Source organism: Cucumis sativus, chromosome 2, assembly GCF_000004075.3.
Source record: "Cucumis sativus cultivar 9930 chromosome 2, Cucumber_9930_V3, whole genome shotgun sequence".
In the NCBI taxonomy this organism is placed as follows: Eukaryota; Viridiplantae; Streptophyta; class Magnoliopsida; order Cucurbitales; family Cucurbitaceae; genus Cucumis; species Cucumis sativus.
Genome location: NC_026656.2, coordinates 8,122,644 through 8,140,426, shown reverse-complemented (window position 1 = coordinate 8,140,426; position 17,783 = coordinate 8,122,644). Strand labels below are relative to the sequence as shown.

The 17,783-nt window shown below is 34.9% G+C and overlaps 3 protein-coding genes across 3 annotated transcripts; 2 read left to right on the top strand and 1 right to left on the bottom strand.

Moving 5' to 3' along the window:
- The first annotated feature begins 578 nt into the window (after positions 1 to 578).
- Positions 579 to 4,462, top strand: LOC101206032 (HD domain-containing protein 2). The gene is made up of 8 exons (XM_004138879.3): positions 579 to 924; positions 1,271 to 1,395; positions 1,491 to 1,528; positions 2,963 to 3,073; positions 3,189 to 3,268; positions 3,488 to 3,524; positions 3,614 to 3,655; positions 4,174 to 4,462. Exons 1-8 carry the CDS (start codon positions 646 to 648, stop codon positions 4,257 to 4,259), a joined length of 798 nt encoding a protein of 265 aa, XP_004138927.1. The 5' UTR covers positions 579 to 645; the 3' UTR covers positions 4,260 to 4,462.
- Positions 4,463 to 6,802: 2,340 nt separating this feature from the next.
- LOC105434576 lies at positions 6,803 to 7,662 on the top strand. Its single transcript, XM_011650758.2, has one exon. It carries the CDS (start codon positions 7,199 to 7,201, stop codon positions 7,631 to 7,633), a length of 435 nt encoding a protein of 144 aa, XP_011649060.1. The 5' UTR covers positions 6,803 to 7,198; the 3' UTR covers positions 7,634 to 7,662.
- A 198-nt stretch (positions 7,663 to 7,860) lies between these two features.
- LOC101205800 (putative phospholipid-transporting ATPase 9) lies at positions 7,861 to 17,352 on the bottom strand. Its single transcript, XM_031880851.1, has 13 exons — positions 17,110 to 17,352; positions 16,886 to 16,987; positions 15,917 to 16,431; positions 11,949 to 13,306; positions 11,589 to 11,699; positions 11,225 to 11,501; positions 10,914 to 11,002; positions 10,725 to 10,833; positions 9,939 to 10,148; positions 9,732 to 9,857; positions 9,526 to 9,624; positions 9,211 to 9,402; positions 7,861 to 8,769 (listed from the first exon to the last, which is right to left on the bottom strand). The coding sequence occupies exons 3-13, from the start codon at positions 16,313 to 16,315 to the stop codon at positions 8,149 to 8,151; spliced, it is 3,591 nt and encodes a 1,196-aa protein (XP_031736711.1). The 5' UTR covers positions 16,316 to 16,431; positions 16,886 to 16,987; positions 17,110 to 17,352; the 3' UTR covers positions 7,861 to 8,148.
- Between the last annotated feature and the right edge of the window lie 431 nt (positions 17,353 to 17,783).

Below are 17,783 nucleotides of genomic sequence, written 5' to 3'. Positions count from 1 at the left end.
GATTGTGACTGATATTTCTGGTAGTGTAGTCTCATTTCAACATTCTCCTCTTAGTTACAATCCAACACCTCATGCTGTTTTGAACAATTTGTTTCTTTTGTTTAAAGGAAATCCTTTTGTTTAAAGGAAAGAAAATAAAAAAAAAATAATTTTAGATATATATATATTTGAACTTTATGATTGAAGGGATGGTAGATGAAGGGTAATTAGTACACCTAAAAAACCAAAGATTTGGAAGTGTATAGAGAAAAATGCAAAATAGGGAAAGAAAGAAAGAAAGAAAGAAAGAAAGAAAGAAAGAAAGAAAGTGGTGTATGAAAAATGTAATTGTTTTATAATGATTAGGGAGATGCCAAATATAGGATTGAAAAAAAAAGCCAAGAAAGGGGAGAAGAAAGAGAAATTTCCGAGAAGAGAACAAACATCGTGGTTAGCGGCACGTGCTTTGTTGTGGTGCACAGCCCCTTTCTTACGGTGGTTCTCTTTCTCCCTGCGGCCAAGACACACACCAACACCAACACCAACACCTCCGGACCCTATTTCATCGCTCTCTAAATCCATTTCCCAAACCCATTTCTGCCGCTTTCTTGCTCCTCCTTCACATTCTTCCCCATAATTTTCCATCCCTCTCCCTCTTCTTCACCAATGGCTGTTAATTCCCCCACCCATCTCGCCCCTCCGCCGCTTCCATCACTGCCTCGTTCCTCATTCGCTTTCGTTTCTCGCATCTTCTTGCGCCCTGCATCGCCCTCTACTTTTCCTTGGCGAACCCTTGTCTCACTTCGTGCCCAGCCCCCCAATACTGATGGCTATGGATCCAAGCAGCCCCTCGGTCTGGAGAATTCCGAACCTTCCTTCCGCTCCACTGGTTCGCCCTCGTCTTCTTCGGTTATTGATTTCCTCACATTGTGCCATCGGCTTAAGGTATCCGTACTATTTGGTCAAGTCCCGCTGGTTGTCTATGAAAATTTGGGGGGGGAGGGGGATTTTCTTGATCCATATTATAAAACAATTCGTTAAATCAAACTTTTGTTTTTGCCTGATTCTTGGAGAATATTAAACTACAAGGTTGGTGAGTGGTTATTGTTGCTTTTCTGAGTTGATAAAGATTTTGGATTGTTTGGCCAATGAGAATTTGTTTTTAGATATTTTTTTTCATTGTTGGCAGAAGAACTGATATTTGTTTATGCGTTATGGGAGAAACTAAGGTGGTCTGAAAATTATATCCATTAGAGGTTATAATCATTTAGCTATTCTCTTTTCCTTGTAGACTACAAAGAGAAAGGGCTGGATCAATCATGGAATAAATGGTCCCGAATCAATTGCTGATCATATGTACCGCATGGCTTTAATGAGTTTGATAGCGGGCGATCTTCCAGGAGTGAACAGAGAAAGGTTGCACTTCTTCACCAGGGGCCTGGACCTTTAATATTCTGTTATGAACTTCTATTGAACTTCGTTTCTCTTTGTCCTTGTTTTCCTTTGATCAGGTGTATCAAGATAGCTCTTGTTCATGATATCGCTGAAGGTACTTTCTGACACAATTTCCTATGATTGCCTGAACTTATATGCATAATTTAGTTAAGTAGTGGTATTGTTATTGTTATTCAACTTAAAGGAGGGAGGCTTATTCTTATCAAAACACTCTCCTTGTCAAGGTTCTGGATCATCAATGTGGCTTTGGAGAAGTTTACAAGAGGATTTTCTTATGGAAAAGGGTTGATGAGCGGGAGGGGTCTCATTTAGTGAGGTGGCAATCTAAACCATTGAATTTTAGGGTTTAGGAATAGACAATCTTATGCCCTGAAATGAGCCCTTGTTAGCTAAATGGTTGTAGCGCTTCCAGAGTTTGACACTTTATGACATAAGGTCGTTGTGAGCAAATATTGCACCATTCTCTTGAGTTTAATTTGGGTGGGCTTTTGAAAGGCACTTTCAGAATTTTGAGGAAAGCTATCTTCTCGGGATTCCACTTCTTTTTCAGTTTGTTCAGTGTTTTGTGGCTGTGGATTGCCTAATTACTTTTGGTAGGATACGTGGTTGGGGGATAGACCCCCTCTTGTTGTTTCCGTGATTACACCATCTTTCTTCTACGAGGTATCATTCAGTGTCTGTCTTTCATACTTTTGGGAGAACTTCCTCTACCTCTCTTGGGTTTCGTTTTCCTTTGGAATAGAGGATGATGAACACTGTTGCCCTTTTATCGCTGCTTGGGAGATTTCTGTTCATTCTGGGGGAGGAGATATTCATATTTGGGGCCTGTCCTTTATCTGACAGGGAAGTGATGTACATTGATGCTTATCATTGTTTGAGAATTTTTCTGTTTGTCTAGTGGAAGGGGGATGTTTGTTTTTGGGGTCAAGCCACTCAATCGTAGGGATTAAGTACAGGCAATCTCGTGCCTTGATATGAGGTCTTATTGGGTAAATTGAAGCAGCTGAATGATTCCTAAAGGACGATAAATAATCCTAATATTTCCAATACCCAAACCCCCCAAATCCAAAGACCTAGAGACTGCCTACCAAGAGTACTGTGCAGGAGTTATCTCGGGTTTGCTGCTGTGTGTTTTTTACTTGTATGGTGCCATTTTTGCTCATAATATTTCAATGAAATTTTATATTTCGTAAACACTACTTGGGACTGAATATAGGAGGCATGTACGTATCCATATCTTTATCATGCTGAGACTATCTATTCAACATCAAAAGTCCACTTTGCATGTTTCTTTTAATTCGAATGTAATTGACATATTTTTCAGATTTTAACTTTTTACCCCAGATCTTGTTTTAGCAAATAACGGTTTCCCGTTGAACCATGTGAGCTTATCTCCATATAGTTGATGTTGTTTTTATCACATTGAAATATATTGTTTGTCTGTTATCTTACATTGATTTTTAAGTTGGCTAACATTTGTGTTTTCTACTGAATGATAATGGTTGATATTGCATTTGGACTATGACAGCTATTGTTGGAGATATAACGCCCTCTGATGGTGTGCCAAAAGAAGAAAAGAGCAGAAGAGAGTCAGCAGCTTTGCATGAAATGTGCCAACTTCTTGGTGGAGGCATGAGAGGTACGAAAATATTCTTAGATGTGAGTTTGGCGAATGTCTGGAAAGTATTGATGTTAATCTCCTTTCTGTTTTTGGTTCTTTTTCGTTATTCTTTTTTTCTTTTTAAACATTTCAGCCAAAGAGATCAAAGAACTTTGGGCCGAGTATGAAAACAATTCTTCATTGGAGGCTAATCTTGTGAAGGACTTTGATAAAGTATGTTGTCATAGTTTCATCTTCATGAACTAGCTGCTTATTGCATTTCGTGTTGGTTGTATTGGATTCATTTTTCTTTTTTAGTACAATAAATGTAAAGTTGTGTATTTGAACTTGCAACTTTGAAGGAAGGAGTAAATATCTTAAATGTTTATGCTTAAATTGGTGATGATATGTGATTAAGAATGTGCCTTTTGCTAAGTGTGGTGTATTTTGTAGGTTGAGTTGATTCTTCAAGCATTTGAATATGAAATAGGTAGCTCTGAAACTTCGTATTGCTTGCATTATAAATAAATGTTAGTAGTTCGAAATTTGATATTTGACATGAATTAATTACATTGGCAGAACATGGGAAGGTGCTGGATGAGTTTTTCCATTCAACAGCTGGTACATTTCTACTTTTTATGCCCTTTTAAGTTAAAACTATTTAATTTAGTCCCTAAATATTGATGGCTGCCCTTTTTTTCCCAGTTTCAATTACTTTCTCGATCTTTTGGTTTTTATCTTATCAAGTCCAACCTGTTAACATCATTACTTAAATATTCATATTGCACCCTGTGGGAATGGGTAATTAAGAATGAGGCTACTTGAATAAAATAATGGCGATTAGGTCAAAGAACTCGGTTTTGGAAATATTCACCTACTCACTCTTCAAATTTTACAATCTGTCGTTCTTATTTTATCTTGCTAGATTTCTCCCTTGTGCTACTTCATGGAAAATGATTAGTCTTATTTTCATGTCATCTCAATATCAATAGTTAAGTGGCATGTAGTTATTAGAATCAAAATAAAAAGCTTAGAAACCTGATTGAAATTTGTTATTGGTTAGATTGATTGGCCTAACTCGGAAAATAGAAAGGAGTATTTTGTAGGTTATAAACTATCTATCCTGCTGCATTTTTCAGGAAAATTTCAGACTGAGGTAGGAAAGAGTTGGGCAGCTGAGGTATTGACCAGAAGAAATTCTAGATTGACAAACAGCCATAATTGATCTTCTAGGTACTTCCTTTTCTGTTCATCCAACTTTACATATGCAAGTTAAGTTGGAATTTGTGTATCTTTAGAACAACACACTCCTGGTGATGGCATCTTAAATGCCTCCAGCCCAACTCACCATTTGCTGCAACTGAATTTGAAAAGAAAGGGAGAGAAAGAAGAAATAAATAAAGAATAATAATGTGAATTACTGCTCTTCTTTTTTTTTTTTTTCCTCACTAGGTTCTGACCAAACAAAATTCAAAACCAAGTTCATTTGTCTATGAGTTTTGGCATTTGAGAAGTAAGCAGGAATTTGTTTGCTCAAATTTAAAACCCAATTTGTCAAAAAGCCATATTGAATTTTGAATCAAAGTGCAGCAAAATTTAAAGGCCTAGTGATTGAATGAGTTTTTTGAAATGAAGGGGAGGTTTCTCTTCATTTCAGATTTGTTATACAGCTAAATTGATAATTAACATTTATTAAATATTATCGTTTATTTAACATTTTTATTTTAGAATAAAAATTTAAAACTTGCTGATTCATTTAAATAGAGATTATGTTTTAGTACGAAGAAGATTAAGAAAATTTGAACCTCGAGCTATAGCTTGAGGGAGGTAAGTATAATCTTAATCTAATTTAATAATAACATTTATTTTTATTAATTTAACGATTAAAAGCTATAACTTTTAGAAATAAATATTAAGTTTACGGAGGAGAAAAGGTTAATTTTTGTAAAGTTGACAAAACACTAAAATATTTGTTGCTCGTGTAAAAAAACGAAAGGGTAAAATATTTTCATAAATTTCATATTTGCTCTTTATGTTTCGAACGATTTGTTTCTTTTTTTTTTTTCTTTGTAATTTATTCATTTTCTATTTCATATTTAACAACAAACTCATCTCCTAGATTTTCTTTATTCTATTTTTATTTATCTTCTTTTTCTTCTTTAGTATTTCTTTCGGTTATTCTTTCATAATATCAAGATTGTTTAAATATCACCGTGATATGATCTAAATGATCTTTTATCTAGTCAACACGATCAACACGATCGTTTAGATTTGATGCCCTTTTCGCTTCATTTAAAAAGAACTACATGATCATTTGAATATGATCTAAGATCGTATTGATTAAACAATCGTGACAATCGCTTAGATTTGAAGTCCTTTTTTCATCGTGTAAAAAGAATTATACGATCGTGTGGATATGATCTAAACAATCAGTTAACATAGTCAACACGATCGTTTAGAGTGGTAAAGATGATCATTTAAGTTTGAATCATTTTTTCATCGTTAGAAAAAACTACACGATCGTGTTGATAATATCTATACAATCATGTATCATCTCCCATACGATCGTGCATCATTTTCTACCTGATCGTATATCTTGATATTTAGAAGAACAATTACACACGTGTGGCCGATCAATTGCTTGTTAACTGAGACTTGTTTGATATTTTTTATTGTGGGTCGGTGAGCTTTTTTTCATTTTTAAAATTGTTTTATATCTGGTTTTTTATATTTTCTAAAAAACAAAAACAAAGAAAATCTCTTTATTTAATTAGTTCATAGCAATAGATAAGAATGATTAAATAATTGGTGTATTTAATTATTTAGTTTAGGTGTAAATATAGATTAGTCAAATTGTAAAAAGTATAAAAATGGTAAAAATATTTATATTTCATAAATAACCATTTTGGGTTATATAAAATTTATCGTAAGAAAGAGCTAAATTATAAAAAATGTTTTTGAAAGTGTTGTATAGGATTGGTTATTAATGGGAAAAGTAGTGAGTTACTCAATTAAGGGATGTCCACGCCAGATATATAAAAAACAAACTTACCCTTTTACTATTTTTCTAAAATTAGTGAAGTGATCCTTATACTTTCAATCTTGAAGATTGCATAATTTTTTTATAAATAAATGCTTCAAATAGTTTACACGTATAATAATTTGATTCAAAGACCTAAACTACAAATCAATCAAGTCTAAACTCAAACAAAGTAGGTTAGAAGAGAAGAGTCATCCAAGCCTCAAAAGAATGGGAAGAAAGATCCAGAGAACTTGTACGTTTTTTTTAGTATAATTATTATAAAATTTGAAGATTAAACTTTAGAATTTAAAATCATGTCAGCCACTGTTAAACTAGACATAGAATTTGTGTTTTTAAAATTTAAAAGTCTTAAAAATTATAAATTAAAGTTTCGTTAAAGATTTGAAGGCCTTGAAAACAATTATTATGAGCAAAACAAGTTTCGAAGTTTTGTTAGCTTTTCATGAATTATTTGATGATAATTGATCATTTTCGATGGTTTAAAACACAACCATTTAATAAAATCAAAATTAATAATAAGCCCATAACAAAATTTAGATTTCCAAGCTCCCAACTACTCAATAGTCATCACCAAGTAAGATTATAGCAAAACTAGTTAAAATATATACTTTAAATCTTCATTATCTGACATCAAATCTCCAATCTTCTATGTAATAAAAGAATAAAATAAAGAAACGGGAACATTTTTCGAGCCAAAATAAAGTTGAAATACATGAATATTTTAAAGACAATTCGTAAGGTGAACTTATAAAGCTGAAGAAGAAAAGTATCATTGTGTGTGATTCTAGAATCCAGACTTTGCTTAGATTTGGCATTTTTGGTCCATGAAACCCCAAAAGGAAAGGCATATAGTTTGCCTTAACATTGCCATCTAATCTGCCAAACCCATATGGATGCTACATAGAACCTTTGATTTGAAGTTAAGCATTGATGTAAAGGGAAATTTCCATTTTGCTATTTTCAATCATCTTTGCATTCCCAACCACATATCAATCATCTTTACTTTACCCTTTCTAATACCTCTCCTCAACCCAAATCTACTTCCAACAAGCAATGTCTTCCTTTTTTGATCATCTTCTTCTCCCACATCACTTCCTTCCTGTCAACCATTTTCCACGACCATGGAAGACGCGAACACACTAGCAGCCGACTGCATTGTCATATGCTGCTGCTGTCAATGCCTGGCGTTGCAGATCATTCTCCTTTTGTTCCTCAAGCTTCCATGGAAACTCGTTCGAAAGACAAGAGAGTTTGCAAAGAAAAGGCTGAGACTGAGAGAAAAAGAGGAGAAGATGGTAGGGAAAGAAAAGGGTTGTGGGAATGAGGTTAGAGGAATTAGTAATGGAAGTTGTATGAGAAATGAAGAAAAGGGATTGGGTTTGAGTTGTTGTATGGAAGAGATTGAGAAGGTTATGCAGGATTTGCATGAGAAAGGAGAGTTTGGTTTTGGAAGCTTTTGGGGAAATGGTAATACAAGTTCAGGTTCCTGCAGAGATGATCTGTTTAGTCCTACAAATGTACAGTATCAATTAATTCAAGTAATTCCTTCCACATGAGATGGATGATATTTCTATCTCTTTTTATACCCGTTCTTCATTTCCTGCTGTTTCTGTGACAAAATTGACCAATAACAAATAAATAACATTAGAAATAATATAAGCACAGAGAGGAAGAAAAAGCATAACCTACATGGAAACCTTTTTCTTTTTTCTTTTTTTCTTTTTTGTACTTTTCTTCTGTGTTTGAGAAAGAGGGGAGGCAGAGACTCTAAATAGTCCGAAGGTACCAGAAAAAACTACATTGAAATAAAATTAAAGCATAGAGAGAGCTGGTGATTATTCTGGCATAAACACATGATCTATAGTGATCTCTGATCTATCTATTATACAAAGTACTTGATACTATAATTTTGAACAAAAATTATATTTCTTCCTTGAAGAGGAAGCCAAGGAAAATAACTTCTCTATCATTGCATCACAAAGCAGATTGATGCATCTGTACAAATCAGTCAATGTAGGAATTTCAAATGTAAACACGTAGCAATCAATCTGCATCTCTGAGAATCAACAAACTATGATTTTTCTTTTCTTATTTTGGCTGCCAAACGAGCCGTGAAGCCCACAGTTGTTGGTCTCAATGAGCTTTGCCTGACCATATGGACAAACTCGGGATCGTCTATCTGCCCCTTACCATCGTGCCTTATCCATTGTATTTTTTCATGGTACATGGGAAAGAAATTCAACTGTAATGCTGAGTATACAAAGAATGGAGTCAGAGTAGAGATCACCACAAATATCAGCAGAAGCCAATAAGACCCAGCAGGAGCAAGGGCTTCAAGGAACACACGATATGCATTTGTCGAAATGCTGGCAGGAAAGGCTCCATATATCATCAGAAAAAGGTACCAGATAAAGATTGAAGCCCAAATGAAAATATGTTGTATCAAAGTGAAGTAGCTAACAGAGAGTGCCATCTGCAAGTTGACAACCCAAACAACACATGATAGCATTGTTGCTCCTAGAACATCCCTACCCACAGTTTTCCCCTCGGAATTAAATGCTTGATGCTCCATTCCACTTGTGCAGAAAAAGAAAATGATCAGTGCACTACACAGACCATTAAACATCCAGCCGAGGATCCTAACCCAGCTGAAGAGAACGTTCTGCACACCTTGTTGGTACAACATAGGATACTGCCACAACAAATGTAAGGGTTTAGGATATGATCACACCGGAAACTATCTTTGAGATGTAAGCTTAGTTTTAGTTTATTTCAGACTTAAGTTTCCACAAGGATGCTGAAAATTAGTTATTTATTAGGGAAATTGCATTAGATGACAATTTTTTTTTAAAAAAACAACTCATAACACCTCTTTTTTGCATATTGCAAATTTGACAAATATGATAGTAATCTGATAGCAATCTGCTTTTAAATTTGCTGTTTTTGCAATTTTGAAAATGTGAGTCACATAGACTCTATTATTATAAATATTTTTGCTATTTTTGGAAACTCCCCTATTTATTATTCTTATTATCATTTTGCAATGCTCGTTGTATATATAATACATACATGCATACAATATAACTATGAATTAATCCCCACAAAACCAAGAATAAAAATGCCACATTTTTACCTTGAGGCAGTATCTTGCAGAAACGTCTTGGTCAAACACCCCGAGGGCCACAACTGGCAGAGATGAGAAGAGGACATTGTAGAGTGACATAAACCAGTCGTTATATGCAGGTTGTCCAGAGAACGAAGTGTATGCCTCATATAAGAAAAGTGTAAAACCGAACGTGAAATTCTTGTAGAAAAAGTAGCATATCTGCCAAAAAGAAAAGCCAGCTAAGAGATGTTAGAAGAAGATAAATTACTTCCTGAAAATAAAATTGACTAAATATTTTTAAATATGAAAGTTGCAATATCCATCTTTGGTGAATGGAATTACCATTGATGATAATCTCCTGTAACACCAATGTCCATGCACAAGTAAAAGACGCTCCAAATATCTGAACTGAGCAATTGCAATATCACTTGACATGACCGCCTGAAGTAATCAATTGTGACAAAATGCAAAAGGAAATATCAGATACAGAACAAAAGGACAAAGTAAATAACTTGGCTACAAATAACATGATAAGCGTTTTCCCATGCCTGCATCCCTTCGGCGCCACTGATTCCAACTCCAATATCTGCTTCTTGAAGCATTCCAACATCATTTGCACCATCACCAATTGCTAATGTTGTTTTCCCCGTGGCAAGTTTAACCAACTTAGTGACCTGAATTTTAATTCCACATTGTTGAGACAATGAAATTTGAAATGACGCTTTTAAACACTGAGAAGAGATCTGAACACTTACCATTGCCTTTTGCTTTGGAGATGAGCGACAACAAATAACGGACGCACATCCAATTGCAAGGTCAAGGAATACATTCTTCACATCATCCTCTAGAGCATAAGTAAGTGATTTCCCATCAATTATCAATGCATAAGCCTCAGAGCTTCCACTTGATGCAGTGAGCTGAGATCTTGCCCGAGTTATCTTGTGGACGATACTATCTTTTGATGCCTAAAAGATAATCAGAAATCCTATGAGCTAGCAATTTAACCATTTAAACTACGTGGAGCCACTTTGTGAAACTTCGTCCAGTTCCAACGCTATAGATACTTCCTCAGTTAAGCAAAAATATATTCAACATGTATAATCTAACAAAGTTACCAAAAATTGGAAATATTTTTATATTCATATTTCTGCTGCTATAATTCAGGACATCAAAGTTAATTCGTGACATTCTTGGGCCTATATTCCGTATATTTGGGTTTTTTTCTTCAATTTTGAATTATTTATTTAATTATTATTATTTCTTTCACAAATGCTAATTACTTTGTTAAAACTTAAAATAGAGTAGCCAGTCCACCAATTCAGTGACTACCATTAGACTCTTCAGTGTAATAAAATAATAAAGTATTAGAATAAATGCCAACATGAACTCAACTAACATAAAACATATACCCTCGACCAAGAGATCAGAAATTCAAATCTCTAATCCAATATGTTGTTGAACTAAGGAAAGATCATAATAGAATAATAACCAAATATTCATCCTGCAGGTTATAAGAGGTCGTGACCTGTATCTAGATTTACCTTAGTGATCATATCCTTCTCCCCCGTCCTTTCTAAGGCTTGAATTTCTGGTGTATCCAGAGTTATAATAATCTGTTTCATTCCTTGTCTGAGCAAACTACAGGCAAAACTGCAAATTTCCAATCGTGAGTTAGTAAAATATTTGTCACTAACATAAATAAGGAAAATTTATTATCTAAAAAGTCTTACCCAATATTGATCGCAGTCTCCATCTTGTCCCCGGTCAAAACCCAGATCTTAATCCCAGCTTGAGCAAGTTTGTCTATGCATTCAGGGACCTAGTATGGGAAAAGGTTCAATTTCAAGTTCAATGATATTAGATATCAAGAAAGAGGCTTACGAATAAGGACGACAGGGGGGAACAAGGCCTTAAATATAGAAGAACAAAACAGATTTTGACCCTATCAAACCTCCAATGGAGGGAAACCCTCACTAGGTCACCCTCAAATCGGTGTCAAGAAAAATGGTTTAACCATAATAAACCTAAGCATTCCACTCACCCCATTTTGAAGCTTGTCCTCTACTGCTGTAGAACCAAGAAGAATTAAATTCCTTTCAATGCGATCTGTTACTTTATCAATAATTGACTCCCTCTCTGCACTAACTGAATTCTTTGCTTCATAGAATTTCCTGTCAAATTCCTTGTATTCCACCTCATCAAGTTCACGATAAGCAAGTACCAAGGTCCGTAGGCCTGCATCAGCATATTCATTGATATGCTCCTTTGTTTTCTCTTCAAATTTGCTAGCATTCTTCGCAAGCCTCTCAAACATTACACTGCATGGAGATCACATCATGATGATACATTCGCATCAAGTAGATGTAAGGACTTGCATGAAGATGGTTTGATCGTAATTCACATACCTGTCAGCACCTTTGCATAGTAATAGTATTTTCCCTTCTTCGTCTCTAATTATGACAGACATCCTCTTTCGTGCGCTATTAAACTCCAAAACATTTAAAAGCTTATATGACCTGTGAAATTTAAAAGTTATAAGTAGAGCAAGAGTATTGCTAACACCACTATTCTCATAGAAAGAGTGAAGAAACATTCTGACCATCCATAATTAAGAATGCAAGCACATACAAGATGCAGTAAACAATCAGAATCAGGCACGCACGCTAATCCACATTTCATGCATGCACGTAAAATGAATTATGGAGTTGACTGTTCAACAGGAAAGAGAGGTTCTTATTGAAATTTAATGCCAAAACTAGCCTAACCTTTCGACCTTCCTTCCAGACCTAGGATCCAATTCACGAATTGAAATACTTGTCTGTGTCCTCTGAAAGAATTCAAAACCAATTTCTCTGGCAGCAATTACAAATGCTGCTTCATCTGGCGATTCAGCTTCATATGAAACCTTTCCCGTGTTTACATCCACATCAGGAATAGCTGTATGACAAGTTGCAAGGAGGCGGAAGAACTTCTGGATGACATCTGCATGAGGTTCATTAACCCATTTTCCATTCATAATCCTTTTGTCCTTAAAATTGAACCCTTTGACAGAGGGATTTGTATCTGTAGCATCCTCATTGTGCTTATAGATATTTCCATTGCCATTACCATTAAGCATTGGCATACCATTTCTGGCTTCCATGGCTCTCTCAGTTTCAGTGATACCACTGCCATAAGCTGTTCCAGCCACAGAACACTTGATAAACTCCATTGAGTTGCAGGTCAAAGTGCCAGTCTTGTCAGAGAGTATAGTGTCAACTTGACCAAGTTCCTCATTCAAATTGGAGGTGCGGGCATGTGCTGGTTTGTCAGCTTCTTCATAGTACATGTGTATGTCTTGATTGATGAAGATACTCTGAAGAACTTTGACAATCTCAATAGACACATACAATGATATAGGGATAAAGTAGTTATACAACATCAGTGCAGTAAGAAAGTGAAAAATTGCAGCAGCTGGTGCATTCTCAGGATCAAAGAAAATAGTAGAATCTTCGGGTTTAAGATACCATCTCTTACTCCTTCCATTTTTCAGATCATCTTTAGTCACGACACCAAAGACTATAGATCCAATAAATGCCAGAACGAATAGAATGCCAAACAGTAGATATATGATTTTATCCATCTTCTTCTCAACTTTGCTTCTCTTGGAAGGCGGATCAGTAGAATTTTGAATAACCTTTGAATCTTGACCAGTAAAGACAACAACCCCATATATATATTCTGTGTTTCGAAGTTTGGAGTCTCTCAAGAGAAGATTTTGTGGGGAAAGTGGATATTGTTGCTCTTTAAAGTCCATGCTTCCAACAAAGGTATAAAGATTTGCATTTGGGTCTTCACATTTGATTGTAGCCTTAAAATCACGGAAGTTAGAATCCTCATTTGCAAATGCAGTTGCATCCAATGCTTGCTTTACTTTCAGATTTGTTTCCCCATCAAGGTTCATTGTTTCTACGTAACAGATTCCATCCTCATAGCATGATGAAATCAAAAGAAGATCGGCAGGAAAGTATTGATCCTTTTCAACCTTCACTATATCTCCGACCCTCAAAGTTTTCCATTCAGTAGAATCAAAGACTCCATTGCCTTGATGAACCTTAACCTTTCTGTTATTCACCTCAATATCCTGAATAAACACCCACTCAAATAATCAAGGAAGTGCATAGATTGACAAAGAACAGTATATTATATTACCATAGATTCATTAAAACTGTGAACAACAAATTAAATCGTTCTGCAGCAAGGAAGGGCATGCTGCTTTATTATTATTACGATTAGTTGAGAAGGCTAACTAACTAAAAATGAATTGTATATCTTCCATGGAAAATAGAGATTTCTTTTGAAATGGGTAAAATACAGATGTGATCCAGAAAGAGAGATCATAGTTTGATTTATTATAATGATAGACCCAACACAAACAAATTTCTCATCATAGATGCCTACAATCTTCATAAATGTAAAGGGTAAAGCATGTACTTTACACGTAGGTTGACCGTAACAGGAACACTTACCCCCGGGGACCAGAGAACTAGGCCACTTTCTTTTTGCATCACAAATTTATTCTAACCCCTTAAAGATTTGTCTTTAAAAATCAGCTAAATTATAAAAAAAATGTCCTTGACCTTTGTAGTTTGTGTCAAAAATACCCAAGCTTTTAAGTTTCAAAAATACCCTTACTGTTAGTTTTGAATGGAAACCGTTAAAGTTTTGTTTAAAAAATACCCTTTAAACTTTAAAAAGTTTATTTATTTACTTGTCTAAAGAAGAGAGGGGAGAAAAGGTTAACGGCTTCTGCTATATAACAAAATAAGGGCATTTTTCTTTCTTTTTTTTCTTGGAAAGGTATTGTATTTAAATACAAAGGTGGGAAGATTTGAACTCAAAAACCTCTTGTTCACAAGTACATACAGGTACCAGTTGAGCTAAGCTCATGTTAAGGGCATTTTCAAAAGTTTAGGATTTGTTAATAGTCAAATACATTTTTTTTATTTGATTAGTTATTGTTTTAGTATGTTTTAGGTAGAAATTTTTATTTTAGAATTTTGTGAGATTATGTGGAATTTTATGCTTTGACTTAAAATTTTGGTTTTTATTTTAACCGATGAGAAAATTGCTGGAAAGTTTGGAACAATGAGGGTATTTTTTAACTTTTTTTTTTAAGTTAAAGGGTATTTATGAAACTTTTCAATAATTTAGGGGTATTTCGAAACAAAATTTTAATAGTTTCCATCCAAAACTAAAGATATGGGTATTTTTAAACAAGTTTTTTAACATTTAAGTGGGCATCTTTGAAATTTTTGAAAGCTTAGGGTATTTTTTATATAAATTATAAAGTTTAAAAGGCATCTTATTTATAATTTAACCTTAAGAATTTTCATCAACTTCTTTAAATTTTGTTCCCAACTTTTGATTAAACTTGACAAATATTATTTCAAACAATGTAAAATTTTAAGAGCATAAAATGTTTATGTCAATATGTTTTAAAATAAATGACATCATCTACATTGGATGTCACAACATTCATTCTTTTAGTTAAAAAAACATTCTGACGCTTTATCCATTCAAAAGTTCAAAACAGTTAGAAAGTAATTTCTATTATAAACAAAGTTATAGAACTGACTTCAACGACACTTAAGGAAGAAAATAGCTCATTTGACTACAGCAAGAGAAGAATTTGGAATTTCCTGTCATACATTCACTAATCCTTAATATTGCCTCAAATTGAACTAAAACTACCAGAAGTGGTTAAGACTGGTCATTGTCATAAAGAGAATTTTGCTTTAGAAGGATCGTTAGGATTTTGAGAGGCCTCCTATCATTAAGATGTATTCTAGTAGAGGTAAAATTGGGAATGGCAGGGAAAACGATTAAGTGGACTCAGTCTGGGATCGTGAGAGAGTATGGGGTGTTTGGGGGTGATAGACCACCGATTATACATCGGTATAGTAGAAGGAAGAAGGAGGAGCAGCAGGAGACCACAAATGAAGAAGACGGAATTTGAAAGTAATTAGCTGTCATTTTGTAAGACTGTTAGTATGAGTAGAGAAATGTTAGGAAGAGGGAAAGTTAGTTAGAAAGTAGTTTGAGATATTCTTGGAATTCTTTGAGAGAGAGGAAGGCAGAATAGAGAGGGTGTTCCCGAATTGAGAGACTCTCAATTCGAATCCTTGTATTCATTTCTAAATACGGAGTAATAAGAAGATTTCTTACTTGATTCCAATTGGAGTTCCACATCAGGGGGACAATGGGAGGTAGGTATTTCAAGAGTACTCTGGTGTCTATGAGCAGGAAGAACCAGCTCTCGCTCTAGAGTGTAGAGGGATTTTCCCGTAGTTCCATTTTGGGGAGATCCTTTTTTCAATTGCGGATTCATAACATCACTGTATATTGAAAACTCTGAATACAACAGCGTTCCTGACATACTTGGGTGTCTCTTTCGGTGTTATTTGGCTAATTCTTGTGTTGTTTATTGATTTCTGCCGGTAAAGGAGTTTGGATGTGTAACAGATAAGATTTAAAAAGGCTTTTGGATCTTAATGTTAAAGAAAATAAGATTAGAGGACTAGGTTACTTTTAGCATTATCTTTTCATTCTTGGAGATGTTTCCTTATATTTCAGCACATCATGCAAAATAAACTGGATGATATTTTGAAGTTAATCATTATCTAGTTATCAATCTATATACAAGCATACATATACATTATGAAAACCAAATAAAATAGAGAGCAGCCGTTACCTGTGACTGTCGTCGCCAATCTTCAATACCTTCTTTAATCATTGTTGCGATAATGACTGCAATAAGAGGGATAATTGCACTAACGGCGGTAAAAGGAGCAAGAGGAGTGAAGGCTAGTATTCCAGCAACCAAGAAGTAAAAGTTAGCCACCCTCCTGAACTGCTCAAACAAGGACTTGGGCAAAAAATTGATGGGTGTATACTTTGTAGACCTGATGGAATTGTCAACATAATTACGCATTCCAGACTCCAAACAATCAGGATCATTACAGAAAACCACTCTTGAAAACCCGGGCGTCCCAATTTGTGAATGGTCTTCATCTTTCAATGATGTTCTTCCACAAGCAAATGAATAGATCTTACTTAGCCTCAGCTTCCTCTTTTGGTTTCCAGTCCTCATTGTCTCCAGAACCAGCACAAAATTTAGTCAAACACCAATACAGGCAGCCACCGCCAGCCCTAGCTGAAATTCCCCTAGTCTTCAAACTAAACCAACTTGAAACATGTAAGCTCCTCCTGCAGACGACAAGTTTTCAGTGATGATAAATGGACGCTTCTTTATGTCCAGCAGTAAACCCCAATAGGGGAAAAAACCAAGAAGACAAATTTCAAATCCCCAGAAACAGTAAAACCAAAGTGGCAATGCACAAAGTCAAACTCCAGAAACAGTTACCACACAAAATCTGAATCCAACCAATCAACAAAAGAGCTAAACGGAAAAACAAACGAAAACCCAGAAAACTTCCCAAAAAAATCTGACATAAAAGGCAGCGGAATGCGGGAAAAAAGAGCAGAAGGTGAAAAACAGTTGAAAGGAAGAAACAGGGAAAAGCGGCAAAGTATAAACACTGGTCTGGCCACCAAGGGAGAAAAATCAAATCTAGAAGCAATCAAGTGGGGTTTAAATAAATGCTCCAATCAACCAACCAACCAATGGTAGTTATTAAAATGAAGGGGGTGAGAGAAATACCTTGAATCGAAGAACGAAGACTTTGATTCCATTTGCAGGATATTTTTTTTGACTTCCTACAAGAGGGGTTTAATTAAATCCCTACGCGTGAGGTGTACTCACCTGTACGACAATGTCAATTTCCGTCGTTTACCGGAAAGTATCAACGGAGGGAGAAAACTAGAATTTAGTAATATTAAATTGCAGGAGAAATTTGCAGAAACTTATTCAAAGAATCTACATACAAAGAAAACAATCAAAGAATGGAGTGACTTGAAGCTAAGAGTCTAGAACTGCAAGACTCATCACAATTTTCATCTAAACTTCTCTCGATCAGTGCTAAATTTCATTTCGCGGGAAACCTCACATGGCCTGCAAACGTTCATACTTTTCCTTTCCTTTTTCCCGAGTTTTCCATTTTTCACGTTTCATTTCTAACCCAAATTTCGAAAACAAAACAAGTTTTCCTAAGGGGTGTTTGTTAGGAAGATTGAAATCTATTCTTAAGCACGTAAATGTTAAGTTTGGGTTTAGGCCGGGAGGATAGCTGTGAACGTAAAAAATTGTGTTTTGAACGTAGTGGGTAATTGACAAATCTACCTCCTTGTTCTTTTATATTTACAAATTAACAGTCTTACTAAACTTGTTTTTACGAGGGTCAATCGACATTGACTACGAGATTCTTTTTAAATTTTAAGAAACTCTCACAACGATTTATCTCGATCGAGTGTGCATCACCGAGAAAATGTGTTTTTCATTCAAAATTTAAAATTGAGGTTAACTTTTATCGGACCAAATTTTCCACAAGAGTCTATGTTGGGATTTACGTGTTCTAAAGTCTTATTTGATTCCGAGATCTTATAATAACCTTGATTTTTCAATTAATACACAACTTAATATTGCATAATTAATAATTAAA